Genomic DNA, 23,041 nt, shown 5'->3' on the forward strand with positions numbered 1-23,041 from the left:
ATCGCATCTCTGCATGTCTGGCAGACATATCAGTGTGGATGACGGATCACCACCTCAAGCTGAACCTCGGCAAGACGGAGCTGCTCTTCCTCCCCGGGAAGGACTGCCCGTTCCATGATCTCGCCATCACGGTTGACAACTCCATTGTGTCCTCCTCCCAGAGTGCTAAGAACCTTGGCGTGATCCTGGACAACACCCTGTCGTTCTCAACTAACATCAAGGCGGTGACCCGTTCCTGTAGGTTCATGCTCTACAACATTCGCAGAGTACGACCCTGCCTCACGCAGGAAGCGGCGCAGGTCCTAATCCAGGCACTTGTCATCTCCCGTCTGGATACTGCAACTCGCTGTTGGCTGTGCTCCCTGCCTGTGCCATTAAACCCCTACAACTCATCCAGAACGCCGCAGCCCGTCTGTGTTCAACTTTCCCAAGTTCTCTCACGTCACCCCGCTCCTCCGCTCTCTCCACTGGCTTCCAGTTGAAGCTCGCATCCGTTACAAGACCATGGGGCTTGCTTACGGAGCTGTGAGGGAACGGCACCTCCGTACCTTCAGGCTCTGATCAGGCCCTACACCCAAACAAGGGCACTGCGTTCATCCACCTCTGGCCTGCTCGCCTCCCTACCTCTGAGGAAGTACAGTTCCCGCTCAGCCCAGTCAAAACTGTTCGCTGCTCTGGCACCCAAGGTGGAACAAACTCCCTCACGACGCCAGGTCAGCGGAGTCAATCACCACCTTCCGGAGACACCTGAAACCCCACCTCTTTAAGGAATACCTAGGATAGGATAAAGTAATCCTTCTAACCCCCCCCCCCCCCTTAAAAGAGTTTAGAGCACTATTGTAAAGTGGTTGTTCCACTGGATATCATAAGGTGAATGCACCAATTTGTAAGTCGCTCTGGATAAGAGCGTCTGCTAAATGACTTAAATGTAATGTAAATGAGAAGCAAATCTGGATAAGAGGGTGGTGGTAAAAAAGAAAATCAACAGGGGGAATAGTGAGCACGCTGGGGGGGTACGAGATGGACACGACATGTGATATCATGGGTACCTCTGAAACTAATGGAGGTCAATGCTTGACTAGCAAGTGGCTCTGGGACTGCTGAAGCCTGGATCATCAACTCAACGTCTATTCCACATGGGTTCAACCTAATTTCATTGAAATTACATGGAAACATTGATTCAACCAGTGTGCCCTGTGGGTTGTGCATTTAAGATGGACTACATTGCAGTCAGGCTGTGCAGAATCACTGATATACAAATAATCTTGCATCCCAAATAACTACTCATTATGTGATACCCCCAGGTAAGGTGTCATAATGTGATTCCAGTAAAAAACTGTCTACAGATGTTGAAATGTCTAAGAGGGGCTTTTGAGTATGACAAACAGGGTGGAAACTAACAACCACCCAATGTGTTTCTCTATATGAAATAAGAAGTACCATTGTTTGAACTATCAATATTTCACTGTGAAATTTCCAGCTCACATATTGCAGATGGAATTCAACAGATGGGTATGAGAAAGGAAATAAGACTAAATAAAACATTTATATGACACAAACTGTAGAGTGTAAAGAGTCCAGTGTCCACAGAGAACCTCCCTTCCTCCCTCTCTCAATCCCTGTCACAATGTTATTTCATCAGAACAGATGGATCAGTCCCTTTAGACAGCCCTGTTGCTCTTCAGCTTATTAAAAACAAGAAACGCAGACGCAGAAACAAAAAAAGTACACAAATGGTCTTGGCACTGGCAGATGTCCCTGGGATAAAAATAAAGTCCGGAAAGTCGATCCAACTGTCCTACCCCTCCATCCAACCATCTGTTTTTGGTTGTTTCCCCTTGACAGAAAACAGAAGAAGAAAAGAAGTCTCCCTCATTCAGTTTCTGCTCTCTACGTTTGTTGTGCATTTCACATGAGCTTGTCATGTCGCAGGTGGAACGAAACGTCCCCATTTTCATTAGTACAATAAGAGCAGGGAGGGATGAGCCGATATACTGTTTTATGCACAATTCAGCAGAAACAATAAGGAAAACAATGACTCTGCAGGACCGACAGCTAAAAGAGTTGCGGGCCCACCCCTCCCCCCAAAATAAACACCTGAGAAAGCAGAAATCTGAGGGAGGTGGGGCAGTGTACTGGCAAGATAGGGAAACCGGGCCAGTATTCTGAATGTGCTGTGTGGGTGGGTAGGTGGGGTGTGGAGGGGCGAGGGTACTCCTTTAGGGGACTGGACAGAAGAGAAGAGAGAGGGGCAGACCTAGAGCCCATTGTGGGTGGTGATCATGTCATCGGCGCGGCGATGGGTCTCCAAGGCTTTTGCGGTGTAGATGTCCTGAGGGAGATCCGACTCGAGCCGCACCAGAGGACGGTCTTTTCTCTGGTCTCTCTGTTGTAACTGCAACAAGGGAAGGGTGGGGAGTGTTAGAGGTGACAGTTGGCTCCAAAGGAATAAAATAGTTAGCTTGTGTAACTACAGTATTTCCCTTGGGTTAGGCACTACCAAGTTTGCCACAAGTACCACTCCTTTTTCACATTAAATTCATGCTAAACTTTCTCACCAATTGACAAAAAATGCTAACCATGCATCATCTTAATGAACTAATCCAAGTTTCAAGAAGAAACACCAAACAGGAAGGTGAGAAAAGAGTTGATGAAATGTTAGTGATAAGCTACCAGGACTACCCCCATGCCATTTAAAACACATGCAAGGGAGATTCAGTAGATACTTGATTCCAGTGTTCAGTCCATAGTTTGACTTGTCATTCCTTCTCTATAGGAGCTAATCCCATTTTGAAGAGAGAGGTCAGGGCGAATATTCATAAAATGTCTCAGAGTAGGAGAGGATCTAGAATCCATTTAGATCATAATGAATAAGACTACAGGTACGGAGGGAACCTGATCCTGGACCAGCATTGAAAGATAAAGTAGTCAACATTTACCTGAGTGGCTTCTTCCGTTACTGTCTTTTTTAACCTGTGAACTTCTTCCAAGGTTAATGGACCATCAGACTCCATTGCTACTGGTCCATTGAGGCCAGTGGAATCAACACACATAAGACACTAATATAACACAAAGTAAAGACAAAAACAATGGGAACTTGTTGCATGCAAAGAAAGATTAAATCAGAGGTTAGCCGAATGGTTGAAACTCTGATGCTGGAGTCATTGCTTCTATTAGTGATTTGGTTTTAATTGAAATGGACGACGTACAGACATTGATCATTCAGTTGAAGCCTCTAAATCTAAAAGATGTACGTTAGTACCGTGATTAAGTAGATATCATAAAATATCATTTTACCTTTCACTAGGACTCTGTTACAATATCCACTACCTAGAATAAAACAATATATTGGGAATGCAATTCACTAAATAGGTTGAACTCATTGGCTGTGGCACCCAACCAATCACTTGCAGTGCATGAGGATAAAAACTGGTCATGCTCTGCACAGCATACCAAAACAGTCCTCAGGTGGTACAGAAAGAAAATAAAACAACTTCAGCTCTTTAGATGGCACACACAAACAATGCTCTGAAGTGAGTCTTAGTGCAGATGTGACCCTCACTCACATGTGGATTGGATTTGGCAAGGTTCTCAATCTTGAGCCAGGCCTCTTCCCTCTCTTTTGACTTGGCCTTTTCTCTATAGGACAAAAACAGACAAAATGTCAACATCATCATCATCATCATCTAGTGTTATGTCTTGCAAACTCCCAAGAGTAAACAGTACTGCGAGGAGCACGTTTTTCTATGCAGGCATTCGTCTATGGAATAGCCTACCCCTAGAGATCAAGCAAAGAAAAAGTACAAATGGCTTTAAAAGGTTTTACATTTGGAAAAGGTTGTCTAAGTAAGAGAAACCACTCCACTGCCCCTTGTGCCCCCCACTGCTGGTCAGATGTATTTATTTGAAGGATCGGTATCATGTGCAATTAATATGGTTGATTTTTAAGGTTAGGGAAAAGTGCCACTTTTTAGGATGTCAATATATATGAATGTATTTATGGTTTTTAGTAATTTTGTCTTACCTTTTAATCATTGTGTTGTTTTTACCGTCGAGGACCACTTTGGAAAGAAGCATTTTAATTAATACTTTCAAGTGATATCCTCTGGGTCCACATTGTACATGTCTGTTACCCAAAATATATATAAAAAAAAAAATATATATATATATATATATATATATATATATATATATATATAGTCATCAACATGAGGCTCCCGAGTGGCCCAGCGTTCTAAGGCAAGAGGCATCACTACAGTCCCTGGTTCGAATCCAGGCTGTATCACATCCGGCTGTGATTGGGAGTCCCATAGGGCGGCGCACAATTGGCCCAGCATCGTCCGGGTTTGCCCAGGGTAGGCCGTCATTGGAATAAGATTTTTTTCTTAACTTGCCTAGTTAAATAAAGGTTAAATAAAATGTGTCATTACAATCTACAAGTAACTGACAAAATAAAGGAAATGCCAACATAAAAGTGTCTTAATAGGGCATTGGGCCAGGCGAGCCAGAACAGCTTCAATGCACCTTGGCATAGATTCTACAAGCGTCTGGAACTCTATTGGAGGGATGCGACACCATTCTTCCATGAGAAATTCCATAATTTGTTGTTTTGTTCAATTAGGTTGAGATCTGGTGACTGGCACGGCCATGGCAAATGGCTTACATCGTTTTTATGCTCATCAAACAATTCAGTGACCACTCGTGCCCTGTGGATGGGGTTATTATCATCCTATAGCAATGTCTGTAAAAAGAATGGACAAATCCATCAATCATGTGACACCATTCATTTTTAAGACTCAATATCGCATTGAAGCCAGTTAAGATGGCGTCTCATGAAAACATAACATGCGCAGTTTGAGCTACTCGAGGAAGTTATGTTGCATGCTAGCTCAGTGCCGCCGCTTCTCATTGATTAACTCAAGTTGAAGGCTGACCGGGGTACTGCAGGCTGCCATTAGGAACAAAATGAATGTGTGACTTTCAAAAAAATTTGGTTCAAGGACATATATCTGGTCTATTAGAAGCAATTATTGGTACCATGACTGTATTTCAATATTGTTTTTTAATTAAACAAAAATGGACATTTATAATAATTATAATGGGGATCCTGTTTTCTGCTAACAGTACCTTGAACTGCCGTGGCTTCAATGAGAGGGGGCAGTCTTCTCCCCTGGGGCATAGCCATGGTAGTCAATATATTGGATTGCCCAGCATTTTTATACAAGACCCTAAGCATGATTGATGCTAATTTCTTAATTAACTCAGGAACCAGAACTGTGTGGAAGCACCTGCTTTCAATATACTTTGTATCCCTCATTTACTCAAGTGTTTCCATTATTTTGGCAGTTACCTATAAATCCCTTAGGATATGCAAATCTGAATGAGAATATTGAATCATAATCTATAGTTATCATTACAATAGTCTAAACATTGAATCAATCTGTAGTTGTGTTGCACGGTATACCGAAACTTCAAGAAATATCAATCTCAGCGAGCAGTACTTTCAAGTTTCTTAATACTATATCTCTTGACACATTGATGAAAATAATCATGGCCTCTAAACCTTCAAGCTGTGTACTGGACCCTATTCCAACTAAACTACTGAAAGAGATGCTACCTGTGCTTGGCCATCCTATGTTGAACATAATAAACGTCTCTCTATCCACCGGATGTGTACCAAACTCATTAAAAGTGGCAGTAAAAATAAAAGTGGCAGCCTCTCTTGAAAAAGCCAAATCTTGACCCAGATTATTATTTATTTTTTTCTTTAAAAAAAGCCGGCCAATATCCAATCTCCCATTCCTCTCAAATTTTAGAAAAAGCTGTTACACAGCAACTCACTGCCTTCCTGAAGACAATGTATACGAAACGCTTCAGCCTGGTTTTAGACCCCATCATAGCACTGCGACTGCACTTGTGAAGGTGGTAAATGACATTTTAATGGCATCAGACCGAGGCTCTGCATCTGTCCTCGTGCTCCTAGACCTTAGTGCTGCTTTTGATACCATCGATCACCACATTCTTTTGGAGAGATTGGAAACCCAAATTGGTCTACACGGACAAGTTCTGGCCTGGTTTAGATCTTATCTGTCGGAAAGATATCAGTCTGAGTCTGTTGGTCCTCTGACAAATCAACTATAAATTTTGGTGTTCCTCAAGCGCTCCATTTTAGGACCACTATTGTTTTCACTATATACACTGCTCAAAAAAAAATAAGGGAACACTTAAACAACACAATGTAACTCCAAGTCAATCACACTTCTGTGAAATCAAACTGTCCACTTAGGAAGCAACACTAATTGACAATAAATTGGAATAGACAAAAGGTGGAAATTATAGGCAATTAGCAAGACACCCCCAATAAAGGAGTGATTCTGCAGGTGGTGACCACAGACCACTTCTCAGTTCCTATGCTTCCTGGCTGATGTTTTGGTCACTTTTGAATACTGGCGGTGCTTTCACTCTAGTGGTAGCATGAGACGGAGTCTACAACCCACACAAGTGGCTCAGGTAGTGCAGCTCATCCAGGATGCACATCAATGCGAGCTGTGGCAAGAAGGTTTGCTGTGTCTGTCAGCGTAGTGTCCAGAGCATGGAGGCGCTACAAGGAGATAGTAGCAGGCCACAAATGTGCATGTGTCTGCTCAAATGCACATTGTGGCCTGCTGGAGGTCATTTTGCAGGGCTCTGGCAGTGCTCCTCCTTGCACAAAGGCGGAGTAGCGGTCCTGCTGCTGGGTTGTTGCCCTCCTACGACCTTCTCCACGTCTCCTGATGTACTGGCCTGTCTCCTGGTAGCGCCTCCATGCTCTGGACACTACGCTGACAGACACAGCAAACCTTCTTGCCACAGCTCGCATTGATGTGCCATCCTGGATGAGCTGCACTACCTGAGCCACTTTGGTGTGGGTTGTAGACTCCGTCTCATGCTACAACTAGAGTGAAAGCACCGCCAGCATTCAAAAGTGACCAAAACATCAGCCAGGAAGCATAGGAACTGAGAAGTGGTCTGTAGTCACCACCTGCAGAACCACTCCTTTATTGGGGTGTCTGCTAATTGCCTATAATTTCCACCTGTTGTCTATTCCATTGCACACAGCATTGTGAAATTTATTGTCAATCAGTGTTGCTTCCTAAGTGGACAGTTTGATTTCACAGAAGTGTGATTGACTTGGAGTTACATTGTGTTGTTTAAGTGTTCCCTTAATTTTTTTGAGCAGTGTATTTTACCTCTTGGTGATGTCATTCGGAAACATAATGTTAACATTCACTGCTATGCGGATGACACACAGCTGTACATTTCGATGAAACATGGTGAAGCCCCAAATTGCCCTCCCTGGAAACCTGTGTTTCAGACAAAAGGAAGTGGATGGCGGCAAATTTTCTATTTTTAAACTCGGACAAAACAGAGACTAGTTCTAGGTCCCAAGAAACAAAAAGATCTTCTGTTGAATCTGACAATTAATCTTGATGGTTGTGCAGTCGTCTCAAATAAAACTGAAGGACCTCGGCGTTACTCTGGACCCTGATCTCTCTTTTGACAAACATATCAAGACTGTTTCAAGGACAGCTTTTTTCCATCTACGTAACATTGCAAAAATCAGAAATTTTCTGTCCAAAAATGATGCAGAAAAATGTATACATGCTTTTGTCACTTTTAGGTTAGACTACTGCAATGCTCTACTTTCCGGCTACCCGGATAAAGCACTAAATAAGCTTCAGTTAGTGCTAAACACGACTGCTAGAATCTTGACTAGAACCAAAAAAAGTGTATCATATTACTCTAGTGCTAGCCTCGCTACACTTGTTTCCTGTTAAGGCAAGGTCTGATTTAAAGGTTTTTACTGCTAACCTACAAAGCATTACATGGGCTTGCTCCTACCTTTCCGATTTGGTCCTGCTGTACATACCTACATGTACGCTACGGTCACAAGACGGAGGCCACCTTACTGTCCCTAGAATTTCTAAGCAAACAGCTGGAGGCAGGGCTTTCTCCTATAGAGCTCCATTTTTATGGAATGGTCTGCCTATCCATGTGAGAGACGCACTCGGTCTCAACCTTTAAGTCCTTATTGAAGACACATCTCTTCAGTAGGTCCTATGATTGAGTGTAGTCTGGCCCAGGAGTGTGAAGGTGAACGTAAAGGCACTGGAACAATGAGCCGCCTGGCCGGTTCCCCTCTCTCTACTGGGATTCTCTGCCTCAAACCCTATTACAGGGGCTGAGTCACTGGCCATGGCATCCCTAGGAGGGGTGCGTAACTTGAGTGGGTGGAGTCACTGACGTGGTCTTCCTGTCCATGTTGTGCCGTGGGGTAGATCTTTGTGGGCTATACTCTGCCTTGTCTCAGGATGGTAAGTCGGTGGTTGAAGATATCCCTCTAGTGGTGTAGTGGTGTGGGGGCTGTGCTTTGGCAAAGTGAGTGGGGTTATATCCTGCCTATTTGGCCCTGTCCGCGGGTATCATCGGACAGGGCCACAGTGTCTCCCGACCCCTCCCGTCTCAGCCTCCAGTATTTATGCTGCAATAGTTTGTGTCAGGGGGCTAGGGTCAGTGTGTTATATCTCGAGTATTTCTCCTGTCTTATCCGGTGTCCTATGTGAATTTAAGTACGCTCTCTCTAATTCGCTCGCTTTTTCTCTTCCCCTCTTTCTTTCTCTCTCTCAGAGGACCTGAGCCTTAGGACCATGCCTTAGGACTACCTGGCCTGATGACTCCTTGTTTTCCCCAGTCCACCTGGTCGTGCTCCTGCTCCAGTTTCAACTGTTCTGCCTGCGGCTATGGAACCACGACCTGTTCACCGGATGTGCTACCTATCCCAGACCTGCTGTTTTCAACTCTCTAGAGACAGCAGGAGCAGTAGAGATACTCTGAATGATCGGCTATGAAAAGCCAACTGACATTTACTCCCGAGGTGCTGACCTGTTGCACCCTCTACAACCACTGTAATTGTTATTATTATTTGAGCCTGCTGGTCATCTATGAACATTTTGGCCATGTTCTGTTATAATCTCCACCCGGCACAGCCAGAAGAGGACTGGCCACCCCTTGTAGCCTGGTTCCTCTCTAGGTTTCTTCCTAGGTCTTGGCCTTTCTAGGGAGTTTTTCCTAGCCACCGTGCTTCTACACCTGCATTGCTTGCTGTTTGGGGTTTTAGGCTGGGTTTCTGTACAGCACTTTGTGACATCAGCTGATGTAAGAAGGGCTTTATAAATACATTTGATGGACTGAGTTCTCTGCTGCCAATGACTGGAACGAATTGCAAAAATCCCTGAAGCTGGAGACTCATYTCTCCCTCACTAACTTTAAGCATCAGCTGTCAGAGCAGCTTCCCGATCATTGCACCTGTACACAGCCCATCTGTAAATAGCCCACCCAACTACCTCATCCCCATCTTCTCCTTTGCACCCCAGTATCTCTGCTTGCACATCATCTTACAACACTCCAGTGTTTAATTGCTAAATTGTAGTTATTTCACGACTATAGCCTATTTATTGCCTTACCTCCCTAATCTTACTACATTTGCACACACTGTATATAGATTTCTCTATTGTGTTACTGACTGTAACGCTCGTCTTCCTCCTCGTCTGAAGAGGAGCAAGGATCGGACCAAAACGCAGCGTGGGTTGAATACATCATTTTAATAATAATAACGAAGACGAAAATACACTTGAACAAACTGCAAAATAATAAACGACGTAAAACGGACCTGAACTTGAGAACACATAAAACAATGAACGCACGAACAGGAACAAACGAACGAACGAAACGAAACAGTACCGTGTGGTGAACAAACACAGACACAGCAACAATCACCCACAAACAAACAGTGAGAACAGCCTACCTTAATATGGTTCTCAATCAGAGGAAACGTAAAACAACTGCCCCTGATTGAGAACCATATCAGGCTAGTTGACAACCCAACATAGAAACACATAACATAGAATGCCCACCCAGCTCACGTCCTGACCAACTAAACAAGTCTAAAACAAAGAAATAAGGTCAGAACTTCACAGTACCCCCCCCTCCCCAAGTGCGGACTCCGGCCGCAAAACCTGAACCTATAGGGAGGTCTGGGTGGGCATCTGTCAACGGTGCGGCTCTGGACGTTGCCCCCACCCCACCATAGTTAATCCCCGCTTCCGTGGCCTCCTCTAATGGCTACCCTCCATATAACCCCACCGGACTAAGGGCAGCACCGGACAGAGGGCAGCACCGGACAAGAGGGGCACACGGACAGAGGGGCAGCACCGGACAGAGGGCAGCACCGACAGAGGGCAGCTCAGGACAGAGGGCAGCTCCGGACTGAGGGCAGCCCGCGGACTGAGGCAGCTCCGGACTGAGGGGCAGCTCCGGACTGAGTAACGGCTCCGGCAGGCATGGCTGGGGGGCGGCTCCGGCGGCTCCTGGCCGGCGGGCGGCTCCGGCGGCTCCTGGCCGCGCGGGCGTTCCTGGCGGCTCCTTGCTGGCGGGCGGCTCCTGGCGGCTCCTGGCTGGCGGCGGCTCCTGGCGGCACCTGGCTGGCGGGCGGATCCTGGCGGCACCTGGCTGGCGGGCGGCTTTTGGCGGCTCCTGGCTGGCGGGCGGCTCTGGCGGCTCCTTGGCTGCGGGCGGCTCGGCTCCTGGCTGGCGGCGGCTCTGGCGGCTCCTGGCTGGGGGCGGCTCTGGGCGGCTCCTATCTGGCGGGCGCACAGGCTCTGGAGACGCCACAGGAAGCTGGTGCGTGTGTAGGCACTGTGGTAATGGGCTGGAGACACCGCACCACAGGGCGAGTCGTGGAGAGAACAGGGCTCTGGAGACACACGGAAGCCTGGTGCGTGGTGTTGCACTGGTGGTACTGGGCTGGGCAGGGAGGTGGCGCCGGATATAACCGGACCGTGCAGGCGTACTGGCTCCCTTGAGCACCGAGCCTGCGAACCTTACCTGGTTGAATGCTCCCCGTAGCCCGACCAGTGCGGGAGGTGGAATAACCCGCACTTGCTGTGTTGGCGAACCGGGGACACCATGCGTAAGGCTGGTGCCATGTATGCCGGCCCGAGGGAGACGCACTGGAGACCAGACGCGTTGAGCCAGCTTCATGGCACCTGGCTCAATGCTCAATCTAGCCCGGCCGATATGTGAGCTGGAATGTACCGCACCGGCTATGCACACGTACAGGAGACACCGTGTGCTTTACCGCATAACACGGTGTCTGCCCGTACTTTCGCTCTCCACGGTAAGCTCGGGGAGTTGGCGCAGGTCTCCTACCTGACTTCGCCACACTCCCTTGTAGCCCCCCCCCCAAGAAATTTTTGGACTTGACTCTCAGGCTTCCGTGCTAGCCGCGTACCTTCATAACCACTGGTTCCTCTCTCCAGTTGCCTCTGCTCTCCTAGCTGCTTCCACCTGTTCCCATGGGAGGCGATCCTTTCCAGCCAGGATCTCCTCCCATGTGTTAGCAACCCTTGCCGTCCAAAACGTCTTCCCATGTCCATTCCTCCTTCTTGCGCTGCTTCTGCTGCCGCTGCCTGTTACCACGCTGCTTGGTCCTGGTTGTGGGGGATTCTGTAACGCTCGTCTTCCTCCTCGTCTGAAGAGGAGCAAGGATCGGACCAAAACGCAGCGTGGGTTGAATACATAATAATTTAATAATAATAACGAAGACGAAAATACACTTGAACAAACTGCCAAAATAATAAACGATGTAAAACAGACCTGAACTTGAGAACACATAAAACGATGAACGCACGACAACAGGAACAAACGAACGAACGAAACGAAACAGTACCGTGGTGAACAAACACCGACACAGCAACAATCACCACAAAACAAACAGTGAGAACAGCCTACCTTAATATGGTTCTCAATCAGAGGAAACGTAAAACACCGCCCCTGATTGAGAACCATATCAGGCTAGTTGACAACCCAACATAGAAACACATAACATAGAATGCCCACCCAGCTCACGTCCTGACCAACTAAACAAGGCTAAACAAAGGAAATAAGATCAGGAACAGGACTGTATGTTTGTTTATCCCATGTTTAACTCTGTGTTGTTGTTTGTGTCGCACTGCTTTGCTTGATCTTGGCCAGGTCGCAGTTATAAATGAGAACTTGTTCTCAACTGGCCTACCTGGTTAAATAAAAGGTGAAATATAAAAATATAAAAAATCTGTACTTTTTGGATACTAGAACATGAAACCAGCTCAGTACTAGAATTTGTGTTATTTTCTGTGTCAAATGTGTCTCACGTCATATACGGATTGAGGGGATCGAGTCTGTCTAGTAATTTGTCTGAATCTTCTCAGAGGCAGTAGCTAGCCAGGCAAGCTAGTTTTGAGAAGTAAGAGAACAGATAGAAAATGCTGACAGCGTGGCTTTCAGTTGAAAGTACAACTGACTAGGTATCTCCTTTCCCTTTCTTAAAAAAAAAAATCCACATCCCCGCCCGCAACTTGTTGACAAAACTGGCTCCAGAAACGAACTATGGGAAAACTTTGCTTACAGAGAAGATGAGCCAGCCCACCGAAACTAGGCAGAAGGTGTTACAAAGTAGTGCAGTGCAAGGGAGGCTAAGTTCCAAAATGATATAATTGATCTTGATGCTCCTTTCCAATAAAAATTGAGGGTATAATTCTGGTGACATCATAATCGATGCATGGCTGCCGTTTGATAAATAAAAATAATCTTGCTCTTTTGTCCATACTAATAATAATAATCTCATCATGTAGGCTATATGTGCGCTCTAGCCAACAGCACGCAGATACAGTTGAAGTCGGAAGTTTACATACACCTTTGCCAAATACATTTACACTCAGTTTTTCAGTTTCAGTTAGGATCACCACTTTATTTTAAGAATATAAAATGTCAGATAAACAGTTTTGTGAAGTGCACCGGTCCCTCCTGCAGGAAAGCACCCCCACAACATGTTCTTTGGCTTGCAAGCCTCCCCATTTTTCCTCCAAACATAACAATGATCACTATGGCCAAACAGTTCTATTTTTGTTTCATCAGACCAGAGGACATTTCTCCAAAAAGTACGATCTTAGTCCCCATGTGCAGTTGCAAACCGTAGTCTGGCTTTTTTATGGCAGTTTTGGAGCAGTAGCTTCTTCCTTGCTGAGCGGCCTTTCAGGTTATGTCGATATAGGACTCATTTTACTGTGGATATAGATACTTTTGTACTTGTTTCCTCCAGCATCTTCACAAGGTCCTTTGCTGTTGTTCTGAGATTGATTTGCACTTTTCACACCAAAGTACGTTCTCTAGGAGACAGAACGTGTCTCCTTCCTGAGCGGTATGACGGCTGTGTGGTCCCATGGTGTTTATACTTGCGTACTATTGTTTGTACAGATGAACATGGTACCTTCAGGCATTTGGAAATTGCTCCCAAGGATGAACCAGACTTGTGGAGGTCTATAATTTCTGATATCTTCGCTGATTTCTTTTGATTTTTCCATGATGTCAAGCAAAGAGGCATTGAGTTGGAAGATAGGCCTTGAAATACATCCACAGGTACACCTTCAATTGACTCAAATGATGTCAATTAGCCTATCAGAAGCTTCTAAAGCCATGACACTATTTTCTGGAATTTTCCAAGCAGTTTAAAGGCACAGTCAACTTGTGTTTGTAAACTTCTGACCACCTGGAATTGTGATACAGTGAATTATAAGTGAAATAATCTGTCTGTAAACAATTGTTGGAAAAATTACTTGTGTCATGCACAAAGTAGATGTACTAACCGATTTGCCAAAACTATAGTTTGTTATCAAGAAATGTGTGGAGTGGTTGAAAAGCTAGTTTTAATGACTCCACCCTAAGTGTATGTAAACCTCCGACTTCAACTGTATCGCTGTTGGCTAGAGCATACGTTCCAATACCTCGCTATATAACGCAACATTTTACGGGAGAAAATCATTTGTAGAGGTGAAAATGTGATGGAAACCCATTTAACTTGAATGTTTTATTCGGTTAATGGGAATTTAACCGCAAAAAGGTATTTTATGTGCACTACATTATCACACACAGCCTTTTATCTGCAACAAGTCAATTTGATGGAAACATCTCTGGAGGGAAAATGCGCATGTTGTTTTAATGTGGATTTTGGAATATTCACATGAAAATATGTCGCAAATTGAATGAAAACCTAGCTACTGAAGTGAACATATATTAAGCATGGCATTCATGTGAGCATTATAGTATGATTACAACCCAAAAGTAATGTGAAATGCACCCATAACTTGACAGCAGTATATTTAAACTACTTAGTTTGGGCTTGCTAGCGGTAGCCAGCCAGTAGCCCTGGGCGGAGCATTGCACCCTGGGAATTGTAGTATGCCGTGTAAAATCCATTCTATTTCTTTGGTGTATAGACTAGTGTTGTCACGACACCAGATTTTTTTTACTTCGATACCAATAGCAGGTTTAGTATCACGATACCAAAATTATACTCCATACCAAAATGATACCACGGCAAAAAAAAAGAAAGAAAGCCAATTAGCTCAAGTCACAGAATAACCACTGGATATTATTGTACTTCAACATTGAACAATGTGTTGATAACTGGTAGTACAACTAAAATAATAAATAAAATATATTCTCAATGCAATTTCTTTCAAAAAATAAAACACCATATTAAATAACAGAATATCAAAAATGTTCCTTATGCAAAACCATATCTGAGACTCAGAGCATACAAAATTATTTTACAATTACATCTAAACTGTTTTAAAAATGTAATTTGATACATATCAGGATTAATTTGCTCATCTGGTAGTATCAGGTCGAATGAGATTCATTAAACCTATGATTCATTATTAATTCAAGCTAAATAATTGAATGTATTAAATTAATAGTTTAGTTCCACGACAATTAAAAACACTGAAGCGCATTTCTGAAGCTTCTAGACTGCAATAGTCTACATTACAATCTATAGTCAGCATTTGCCATATACTAATGTAAATGATAATATTACATCATAATCCATAGTCTTAACTACAATCTACAGTCAAGACTTCAGATAATTATGCTAATCTCAAACGATAATATTGTTTACATACTTATTTTTCTCTGCTCTGAACTGCTGTGTGCAGTCATCAAACAGCTTCTGGTTCATCTCCATGAAGAGCTTGAGAGCATTGTAGATGAGGCCATGGATGGTCCTGCACACACACACACACACACAGAAGTGAGTCAGTCTACCGTCATGTCTTAAAAGGCAGCCCTGTCCTCCAGCCCAAACCAAAATTTGATTCAGGGGAATGAGCAAAGTATGTCTGTACTAATGTTGAGCTCTCCGCATTCAACACTGCACTTTCAGAGCAGCTTAATGTTAAATAACATAAAACTGTTTGGTAAGGTGTTGACATTCAAGGGGCAATGTCTTTCAAATTCAGCTAAATTCAATACATTTGCTGGGGGCCTGGGTTCTAATATGGATTATTGGAAATATTTCAAAACTGAACGTTTGATTGAGCCTGCCTGGAGTGCCAGATGGGTGCGCACTTTTGGGACTATTATATTGGTTCCATTGCACCAGGCAAGCTCAATCAAAATTTTTGAAAGAAAACAAATAACATTTGAACCCAGGTCTGGCTGACACTGCATGTCCTGAGAAATGGAAGTAAGTGACCAATGGGGCATTCCGATTAGGCCACAAAGCAGAAAATGTTTGCAATGAAAAAGTTGCATTTATTAGTCCCTTCCTATTTCAGTTTGTCATCTTCCGTTTGGTGCCTAGTGAATGCGGCCCAAGTGGAGGGGCTACTTACTTGTTCCAGTGGGTCTTGGAGTTACGGTAGAGTGCCGGGAACATGATGGGTAGGATTTTGGCTGCATTGTCGCTGATTAGACTCATGATGTACTCATTGTTCCAGTAGTACAGAGCTCTCTCTGCTACCTGCACAGTGACCACAAGCATACAGCACCATCGGTCAGAACATCTCACTCAATATGACAACGGAAGGGGAAGCCATATACAGTAGGGCATCAGAAGGTTAAAGGAACACCCTCTTCTTATCCATAGACTGCTTTCAGGATAAGGAAATGAATATGTATTTTGAGTGAACTATCACTTTAATTGCAGGAGCATTAGATGGGGCAATAAGAGTACTACTGATGAGTACTCTTAAATTATCAAACAAAAAGGTGACAAAAGTAACGTGTCACATCCTTCCCTCAAGCCTATAATTAAGCCTATAATTATGGTCACCCTTGATAAAGATGAGCGAAAAAGACTGTATAAAATAAATACAACTGCTGATGTATATTGCATTCTCAAAAAACTGGGGAAGTTACATTGTTTAATACCTATGCAATTGCTCAGAGAAAGAGATTTTGTTTAACAAGTAATACAAACAGTCTTTAAAAGACAGGGTTCAAAAGTATTTGCACCCCTGTTTTCAATACTCCAGCAACCTACCCGTGCGAGGATAATGACACAGCCTTTTTCTAAAATGTTTTATGAGAATGGACAACTCATTGGGAGGGATCTTAGCCGCAAGTGGATCTTCCAACAAGACAATAACCCCAAGCACTCATCAAAATCCACAAAGAAATAGTTAATTGACCACTTTGGGTTCAAGTCTCTGGTACTTTATCCCTTGAAAACCTATGGTTTGAATTGAATAGGGCAGTCCATCTAAGCAAACAAAGGATATCAAGGATCTGGAAAGATTCTTTATGGAAGAATGGTCTAAAATCCCTTCTAAATTGTTCTCCAATCACATAAAACATTTTAGAAAAAGGCTCAGTGTCATTATCCTTTCATGGGTAGGGTGATGGAGTATTGAAAACAGGGGTGCAAATAATTTTGACCCTTATCTTTTTGAGATGATTTTTTATTACTTGTTAAACAAAATGTATTTCTCTGGGCAATTGTATTATAAAATAATATCATTTCCCAATTTCTTTGAGCATACAATATACTGTAGCGCAGTATTTCCAATATTTATGCTATACAGTCTTATTTGTTATACAGTCTTATCAAGGGTGCCAATAATTATGGACCTGACTGTATATTATGTCGGTTCTCTACTACAAGTCTGATTCAGGCAGAACCGTTAAATTCCTGGTTCTTGTTTTGTTTCCATTGTAATGGACTGCTTAGTTCTCGGAACCAACTAAAAGCATTTCACTACTGAATTTTACTTTCCCACAAGATTATAATGACTCTAAAGATCAAATGGCACCAATAGCAGGGTTCCCGTGGCATGGGGTCAGAGGGTCAGTCACCTGGAAGTGCGGGCTGGACACACACTTTGCCAGCTGCCTGAAGAGTGGCTCCATGACCTTGACGAACTCAGACGGCTCAATGACGTCCAGAATCTCCTCCAGCTCATTGAGGAACATCACCTCTTTGGGGCTGTGAGTCTTTGGCCAGTATTTGAGAAGTGCCATTACCACCTGGGAAGACAATGATCAGTGAGTGGAGTGGATATTGACCAATATATTAGTTAGTAACACTTTATAATGACTTTCATGAATAAGCATTAACATTTACTTACCTTTTTATAGTGTATATGCTAATAATAAATTAGTTAATTATTTATAAACTTGCAATGAGCATTTATACACTTTTTATCAAAACCGATCAATTTTGATAAATGGGTTGATAACCATTGCAATAGCAATACCTTCTGAGATGATGCAATACAACAACACAGAAGGAACAAACAATACACCTTCAGCCTCAGGTCAAATACTATAAACAACCGATTCACAAGGAAATGTGAGGAGAAATTTCACATGACTTACTGGTTCAGTGAGAGTGCTGTCCTTCTCTAGAAATTGCACAACACAGTATGCCAGCTAGGGGGAAGAAAAACACAATATAGAACACAATTAGTGGTGATTCAATTAGTGACGACACAATCTTATTGTGTTGACATTCACACCAAAAATAGTCCCTAACTAATCATTGTAGTCATGAAGTTGCAGTTAGTGTAGTAACTAATACTTTGGACGCAGTAATACTAGCAGTATAACGGCGATATAACTGCAATGTTCTACACTGTAACGACAATTACTGTAAGGGGTGTTTCCTCATTTTGCATTAGGCTGGGGCAAAACAGACGCTAACACATAGATCAAGCTCTAATTGAGCTACTATGCTATGCAATGGCCCACAGAGCAGACTAAGAACTGTTCTACCAGCTCAAGGGACCCACTTGGCTGACAGCAATCATACAGTGAAAGAGACACACGCCGGCCCAGAGAGCGAGAGAGAGCAAGAGGCCCCTGACAAGGACCTTTGTCGACATAGTAACTCAGGCTTGTGAATGCCAGGTATCGGATTACAGCTAGCTTGTAGCAGCCAGGATACTGCTCTCACCTCCCCCACTTACTGCCTGAACAGGCCTGACCCAACTGGAAACAACACCACTGTGTGCCAACTGGCCATAACTAGGGCTATACTCAGCCATTTCCATAGATTTCCATAGGTATATTCAGTAGGGGGAAAAAGAAAAAAGAAAGTTGCAGATCAAAATTTATTGAAGGGAGCTGAAACGACTCCCTATTCTTGACGACAGAGAATCGGGTCTGTTCTACACAATGCATTTCTATCTGAACGTTCTGTACCTTCTCACCCTCCTGAACCGAGCCCAGGGCAGAATGGCTGATAGCAGAACAATCATCAGAACTGTGTCATGTTCATTAGGGCCACACAATGGAAAACGTTTTAAAATGTCTTTCAACGGAAAATGAAAACACACGTTTGGACAAGTAAAGGTATTCCCTCCCTGTTTCAGTCTGTTTTCTTACCTTATGTGCCTAATAAACATGACATTAAACATGAAAAAATGAAGGGCTTACCTGTGGATGATAGACACTAAGTGATTTGACTTTGTGCAAAGGCAACAGGACCTTTAACAGGAAAATCTTGTGCTCCTCTTTTAGTGGTAAGGCAAACCCATTGATTATACTGTGAATAGAAAGAGAAACAAATAATTCAACTGAACTAAAAATAGTAACAGAAAATTAAAGGAATAAAGGATAAACAACAGCTGACCATGAATGGTTAGAGATCCTATCTGCAGTCGAGAAGACATCATGAGACTGGATAACAGTCAAAAATAACTATTCTAACTCCACTGCAAGACACGCTGGATTAGAGCTTGAAGTGTACCTTCCGAGTATCTCCAGTAATTCTGCAATTCCATTATGGTGCTCGGTCTCATAGATAAACCTGTCAAAAACAGAGAGACATTTTATTTTTATTTTTAGTTACACAGCCAAACATACATTTCTTAGTAGTTATAAAACTAAACAACCAAATTCACCATTGAATCTTCAGCAATCAATTTGATGTGTTAAAATATCTAAGATTAAACAAATCAGCTGAAATTAAACTCACCTATAAAATATATTATTGATGTGTTTTCTGATGTAGGCCCGTAGTCCCAGGAATTTCCCATAGATCCTGTGGAGAGTGGTTTTGAGGAAGTCCCTCTCCCGTGGGTCCTCACTGTCAAACAGGTCTAAAAGCTGTGGACACATGACATCACTCCCATCAGACTCCACAAAACCAAAGACAAGACTTTACACTAAAAGAAAGAAATGCCCTTTGGAAACATCAGCAATAAAACTGTGTGAGCATTCAACAATGTGCGAGTATCCATGTTTCTTTCAGCTCTTACCTGCATCACAAATTTTTGGTCGATGTACTTCTTTGCTATGTTCGGTTGAAAGTCGGGAGATTCTAAAAACCGAAGGAAAAATTCATAGACGAGCTGTAAAGAAAGAAAACCTTTTACAAATACCTAATTTGCTGAATGCATATCAAGAAAGATCATGTCCAAAATGCTAGTCATAATCTTTCTTTACAAAACTGTTTTGTAAAATCACAGTAATTCCCCAATGCAAATCCTATCATAATGATCCATAATAAACAGATGTGCTCGTTTGGTTTGAGCCAAGAGTTAGGGAAGGTCCAAATAACTTCAATTCTAAACTTATTAGATGTTTTCATTTTACTTCACTGTACTTCAGAGAAAGATTCGCAGCACTTAAATCTTACTCAAACAGCAGGGTTGTGTGTTCATTAGGACATGCAACAGAAAACTCTTTACGAACAAAAATGTGTGTTTAGGACAAAACCAGGTAGTTTCCGTTTGGTGCCGAATGAACACGACCCGGGCCATGTAAGCTGGGTTATTAGATGCCCTGGGTACCTGGAGATGTGGCCATGCAGCCTCAAGTGTAGGCTCGTCCTCCTCCGGGTCAAACTCTGCTCCTGTGGGATTGGACGACGGAGGCAACGTTCGGAACATGTTCACCGCAAACTGAGGGTGGGAAAAGCACAACAAAGTATATTCAGATTCAGTATATCACCCTGATGAAGGCCAGTATGGAGCCAAAACACTTCCCTTGCTGTTGTTTCATTTTACATTGAATGTAACAGGATCGCCTTGGGATTTTTTTTGTCCAAAGATTATAGGCCCTGTTTAAATACTTTAGAATGCATCATTGATCCTTCCTTCATACCTTACTCAAACACAGATATAAAATTGGTGAAAGTGATGGATGAGAGAAAGTTACCACTCGATCTAGTCACTTATAGATCTGTGTTTACCTCAAGGAGATAAGGAAGGAAGTGCACATGTCTGAAGTATTCAAACAGGGCAGTAGTATCTACTTGGCCAACTCAACCAGTTGTACATCTTTCATTGGAACCAAGTGTGTTATCATTTGTCTCCAACATCAACTGACTTGCCCTGTGGGGTGCTAGCTATAACTGCTATTCCCAGTAAAGACAGATCATGGGACAGTGCATCATGGGACAGTGCAGGTGGCCTGAGGATATAGAACACTGCTATTCCTGTTGGTTGCAGAGCTGCTAGCTAGGTAAACAAGTTCAAGCCCAGATGTAGCTTTTAAAAAAGAGAAAATATACATTTATTCATTCACAGAGGTTTTCAATTCAATGTCAAATGATTATAATAACTCATTAGCTTTACCGCTAACTGCAGAAGCTTTGATGTATAAAAGAGAAACACTTCAAAGTGAATCTGGGCGAGGACTGCTGACGGGTGGAAGACAAGCGAGAGTACAGTAGGGAGCCGGGGTAAAGCATTACGATTTGAATGTTTTAAAATCATGGACTGAACAAAATGCTTTGACACTTGAAAAGGCTCACTGCGTTTACACACTTATCCATGACAGCCTTATGCTGGGCCACAATGAGCTATCACATTAAAAACCACGACAGGCTAACTTGATGAGTCACGCTTGCAGAGAATTGCTTCATGCTTCAGATTTATAGTTTTTGTATGGCTTTGTGATGTCAATGGCTCCTCAATGAGGAAAATTGGAAATTCAATTTGGTTTGCTTTTTTGAATGGAAATTAACCCCATTCCTGTCTGTTACATCTGGTGTTGTCACTATCTATCGCTTTCTTAATTTGTGGAGCTCAAATGTAAAGCAAATTCCTGTAAAAGGCTAATAATCTGGTTAATAATTCTGACCTGACAGCTCAGAATATGCTAGCCTCAATGGAGATTCTCATGGTATTGCATTCTTTCTGTTTGGAAACATGTTTTAAAGCATGCTACCCTTACTCATTCATTCTGAACAGTGGGACCCGGGACATAAAAGTAGCACATTCTGAGGGATAGCTTAAATTGTCAGAAAGTAGCACAGTCTGGGCGATAGCACAGATGATCATAACACCAGCTCTACCCAGTCCAACTCAAAACAGCCATATTCACCCCAGCTAGGGTTGGCCTTAAGGGTGGCTCATCTACTCTCTTCCAGTCAGTCTGCTGACACTCACCATGTGCACCACCTCAGGGTAGATGGGCTCTGTGATGACGTTCCTGTTGTGGGTGATGTACTCGACCATCTCGCTCAGCGCCGCCCGCTTCACCTCCTTCCATTTCAGGTCACTTAGTGGGTCCGACAGGAAGTCAAAGAGCACGCAACACTGGCGCAGCTTCTGCACAAACAGCTTCTCCTGCTCCGCCGGAGCACAGTCTGAGGGAGAGAGAAAATAATGTTTTATAAAATGATTGTTTTGAAAAATAAATGTTCAATACTTTATGTAACTGGAATGTTATAGAAGGGTCCAGACACATTTGTGCTTTCACATGTTTTAGAGAAACTTACCCAAACAGCAAATCACTTCCTTGTTGTGTAGTATACGGGGGCCCTGAAAAAACATGAAGAAAATCTCCAAAAACACCCAAATATGTCCTTTTAGAAATGGCAAAGCTCTCAGCATAGTGATGCAGGTCTTTAGATTTTGTACACATGAAGTTGTCATTCTGAACTTTATCCACAATGTTATATTCCCATTTGCGCAACTCGAGCGGTTCCATTTTCCATGCTACAGCTAACTGCCAAAATAAAGAACACCAACATATAGTGTCTAAATAGGGTGTTGGGCCACCACGAGCCACCAGAACAGCTTCAATACACCTTGGCATAGTTTCTACAAGTGTCTGGAACGTCCTGTGTGGAAGCACCCCATGCTTTCAATATACTTTGTATCCCTAATTTGCTCAAGTGTTTCCATTATTTTGGCAGTTACCTGTAAAATGCTAGAGTCGCAACAAAATGTAATATAAGGTCGCAGTTCATAATGACACAATTTCAAGTGTACAACATCTAAACAAATGTGTCACTATACTGAGAGCTTTGCCGTTTCTAAAAGGATGTATTTGGGTGTTTTTTGAGCCTTTGTTCATGTTTTTTGGGGCCCCAATACTACATAACAAGGATGAGGAAGTGATTTGGTCTTTGGGGTACGTTTCTCTAAAACGTGAAATCACGAAAAAAGAGGGTCTGGACCCTTTGATAACATTTCATTTACATCAAAAACTGAGATTTTGTTGAGAAGAAAAATTACCTCTCCTAGAAGGTATTCTAATAATAATAATAATTTGGTGGGTGCTTATATTTATCCTATTTCACATGTATATTTGTCCTATTTCACACATGTATCTTATGCCAATTCCCCCTGAGACAGCCCTGGAGAGTGGGGGTTACAGCCAGGGTCAGCCATTATCAACTGCGACCCTGGAGCAATTAGGGTAAAGTGCCTTGCTCAAGAGCACGGCGGCA

At 43.1% G+C, this 23,041-nt stretch overlaps 1 protein-coding gene across 14 annotated transcripts in view; it reads right to left on the bottom strand.

Moving 5' to 3' along the window:
* Positions 1–836: 836 nt before the first annotated feature.
* LOC112070452 (serine/threonine-protein phosphatase 2A 56 kDa regulatory subunit gamma isoform-like) overlaps positions 837–23,041 on the bottom strand; it is a 40,216-nt gene continuing 18,011 nt past the window's right edge. Inside the window, exons 2-16 of one of the 14 annotated variants that reach the window (XM_070438979.1) lie at positions 22,085–22,127; positions 21,753–21,952; positions 20,151–20,261; positions 19,617–19,709; positions 19,334–19,464; positions 19,106–19,165; positions 18,793–18,901; positions 17,734–17,787; positions 17,212–17,382; positions 15,750–15,877; positions 15,039–15,140; positions 3,557–3,639; positions 3,298–3,330; positions 2,940–2,980; positions 837–2,395 (exon numbers count right to left, since the gene is read on the bottom strand). In XM_070438979.1, the coding sequence (XP_070295080.1) occupies positions 2,258–2,395; positions 2,940–2,980; positions 3,298–3,330; positions 3,557–3,639; positions 15,039–15,140; positions 15,750–15,877; positions 17,212–17,382; positions 17,734–17,787; positions 18,793–18,901; positions 19,106–19,165; positions 19,334–19,464; positions 19,617–19,709; positions 20,151–20,261; positions 21,753–21,952; positions 22,085–22,127 (1,497 nt within the window). In that variant the 3' untranslated portion in view covers positions 837–2,257. Of the gene's footprint in view, positions 2,396–2,939; positions 3,331–3,556; positions 3,640–15,038; positions 15,141–15,749; positions 15,878–17,211; positions 17,383–17,733; positions 17,788–18,792; positions 18,902–19,105; positions 19,166–19,333; positions 19,465–19,616; positions 19,710–20,150; positions 20,262–21,752; positions 21,953–22,084; positions 22,128–23,041 lie in introns of those variants that run through there. The other 13 variants (XM_070438985.1, XM_070438982.1, XM_024137876.2 and 10 more) reach the window with 13 other exon arrangements.

This window comes from Salvelinus sp. IW2-2015, unplaced genomic scaffold (assembly GCF_002910315.2).
Source record: "Salvelinus sp. IW2-2015 unplaced genomic scaffold, ASM291031v2 Un_scaffold1333, whole genome shotgun sequence".
Lineage (NCBI taxonomy): Eukaryota > Metazoa > Chordata > Actinopteri > Salmoniformes > Salmonidae > Salvelinus > Salvelinus sp. IW2-2015.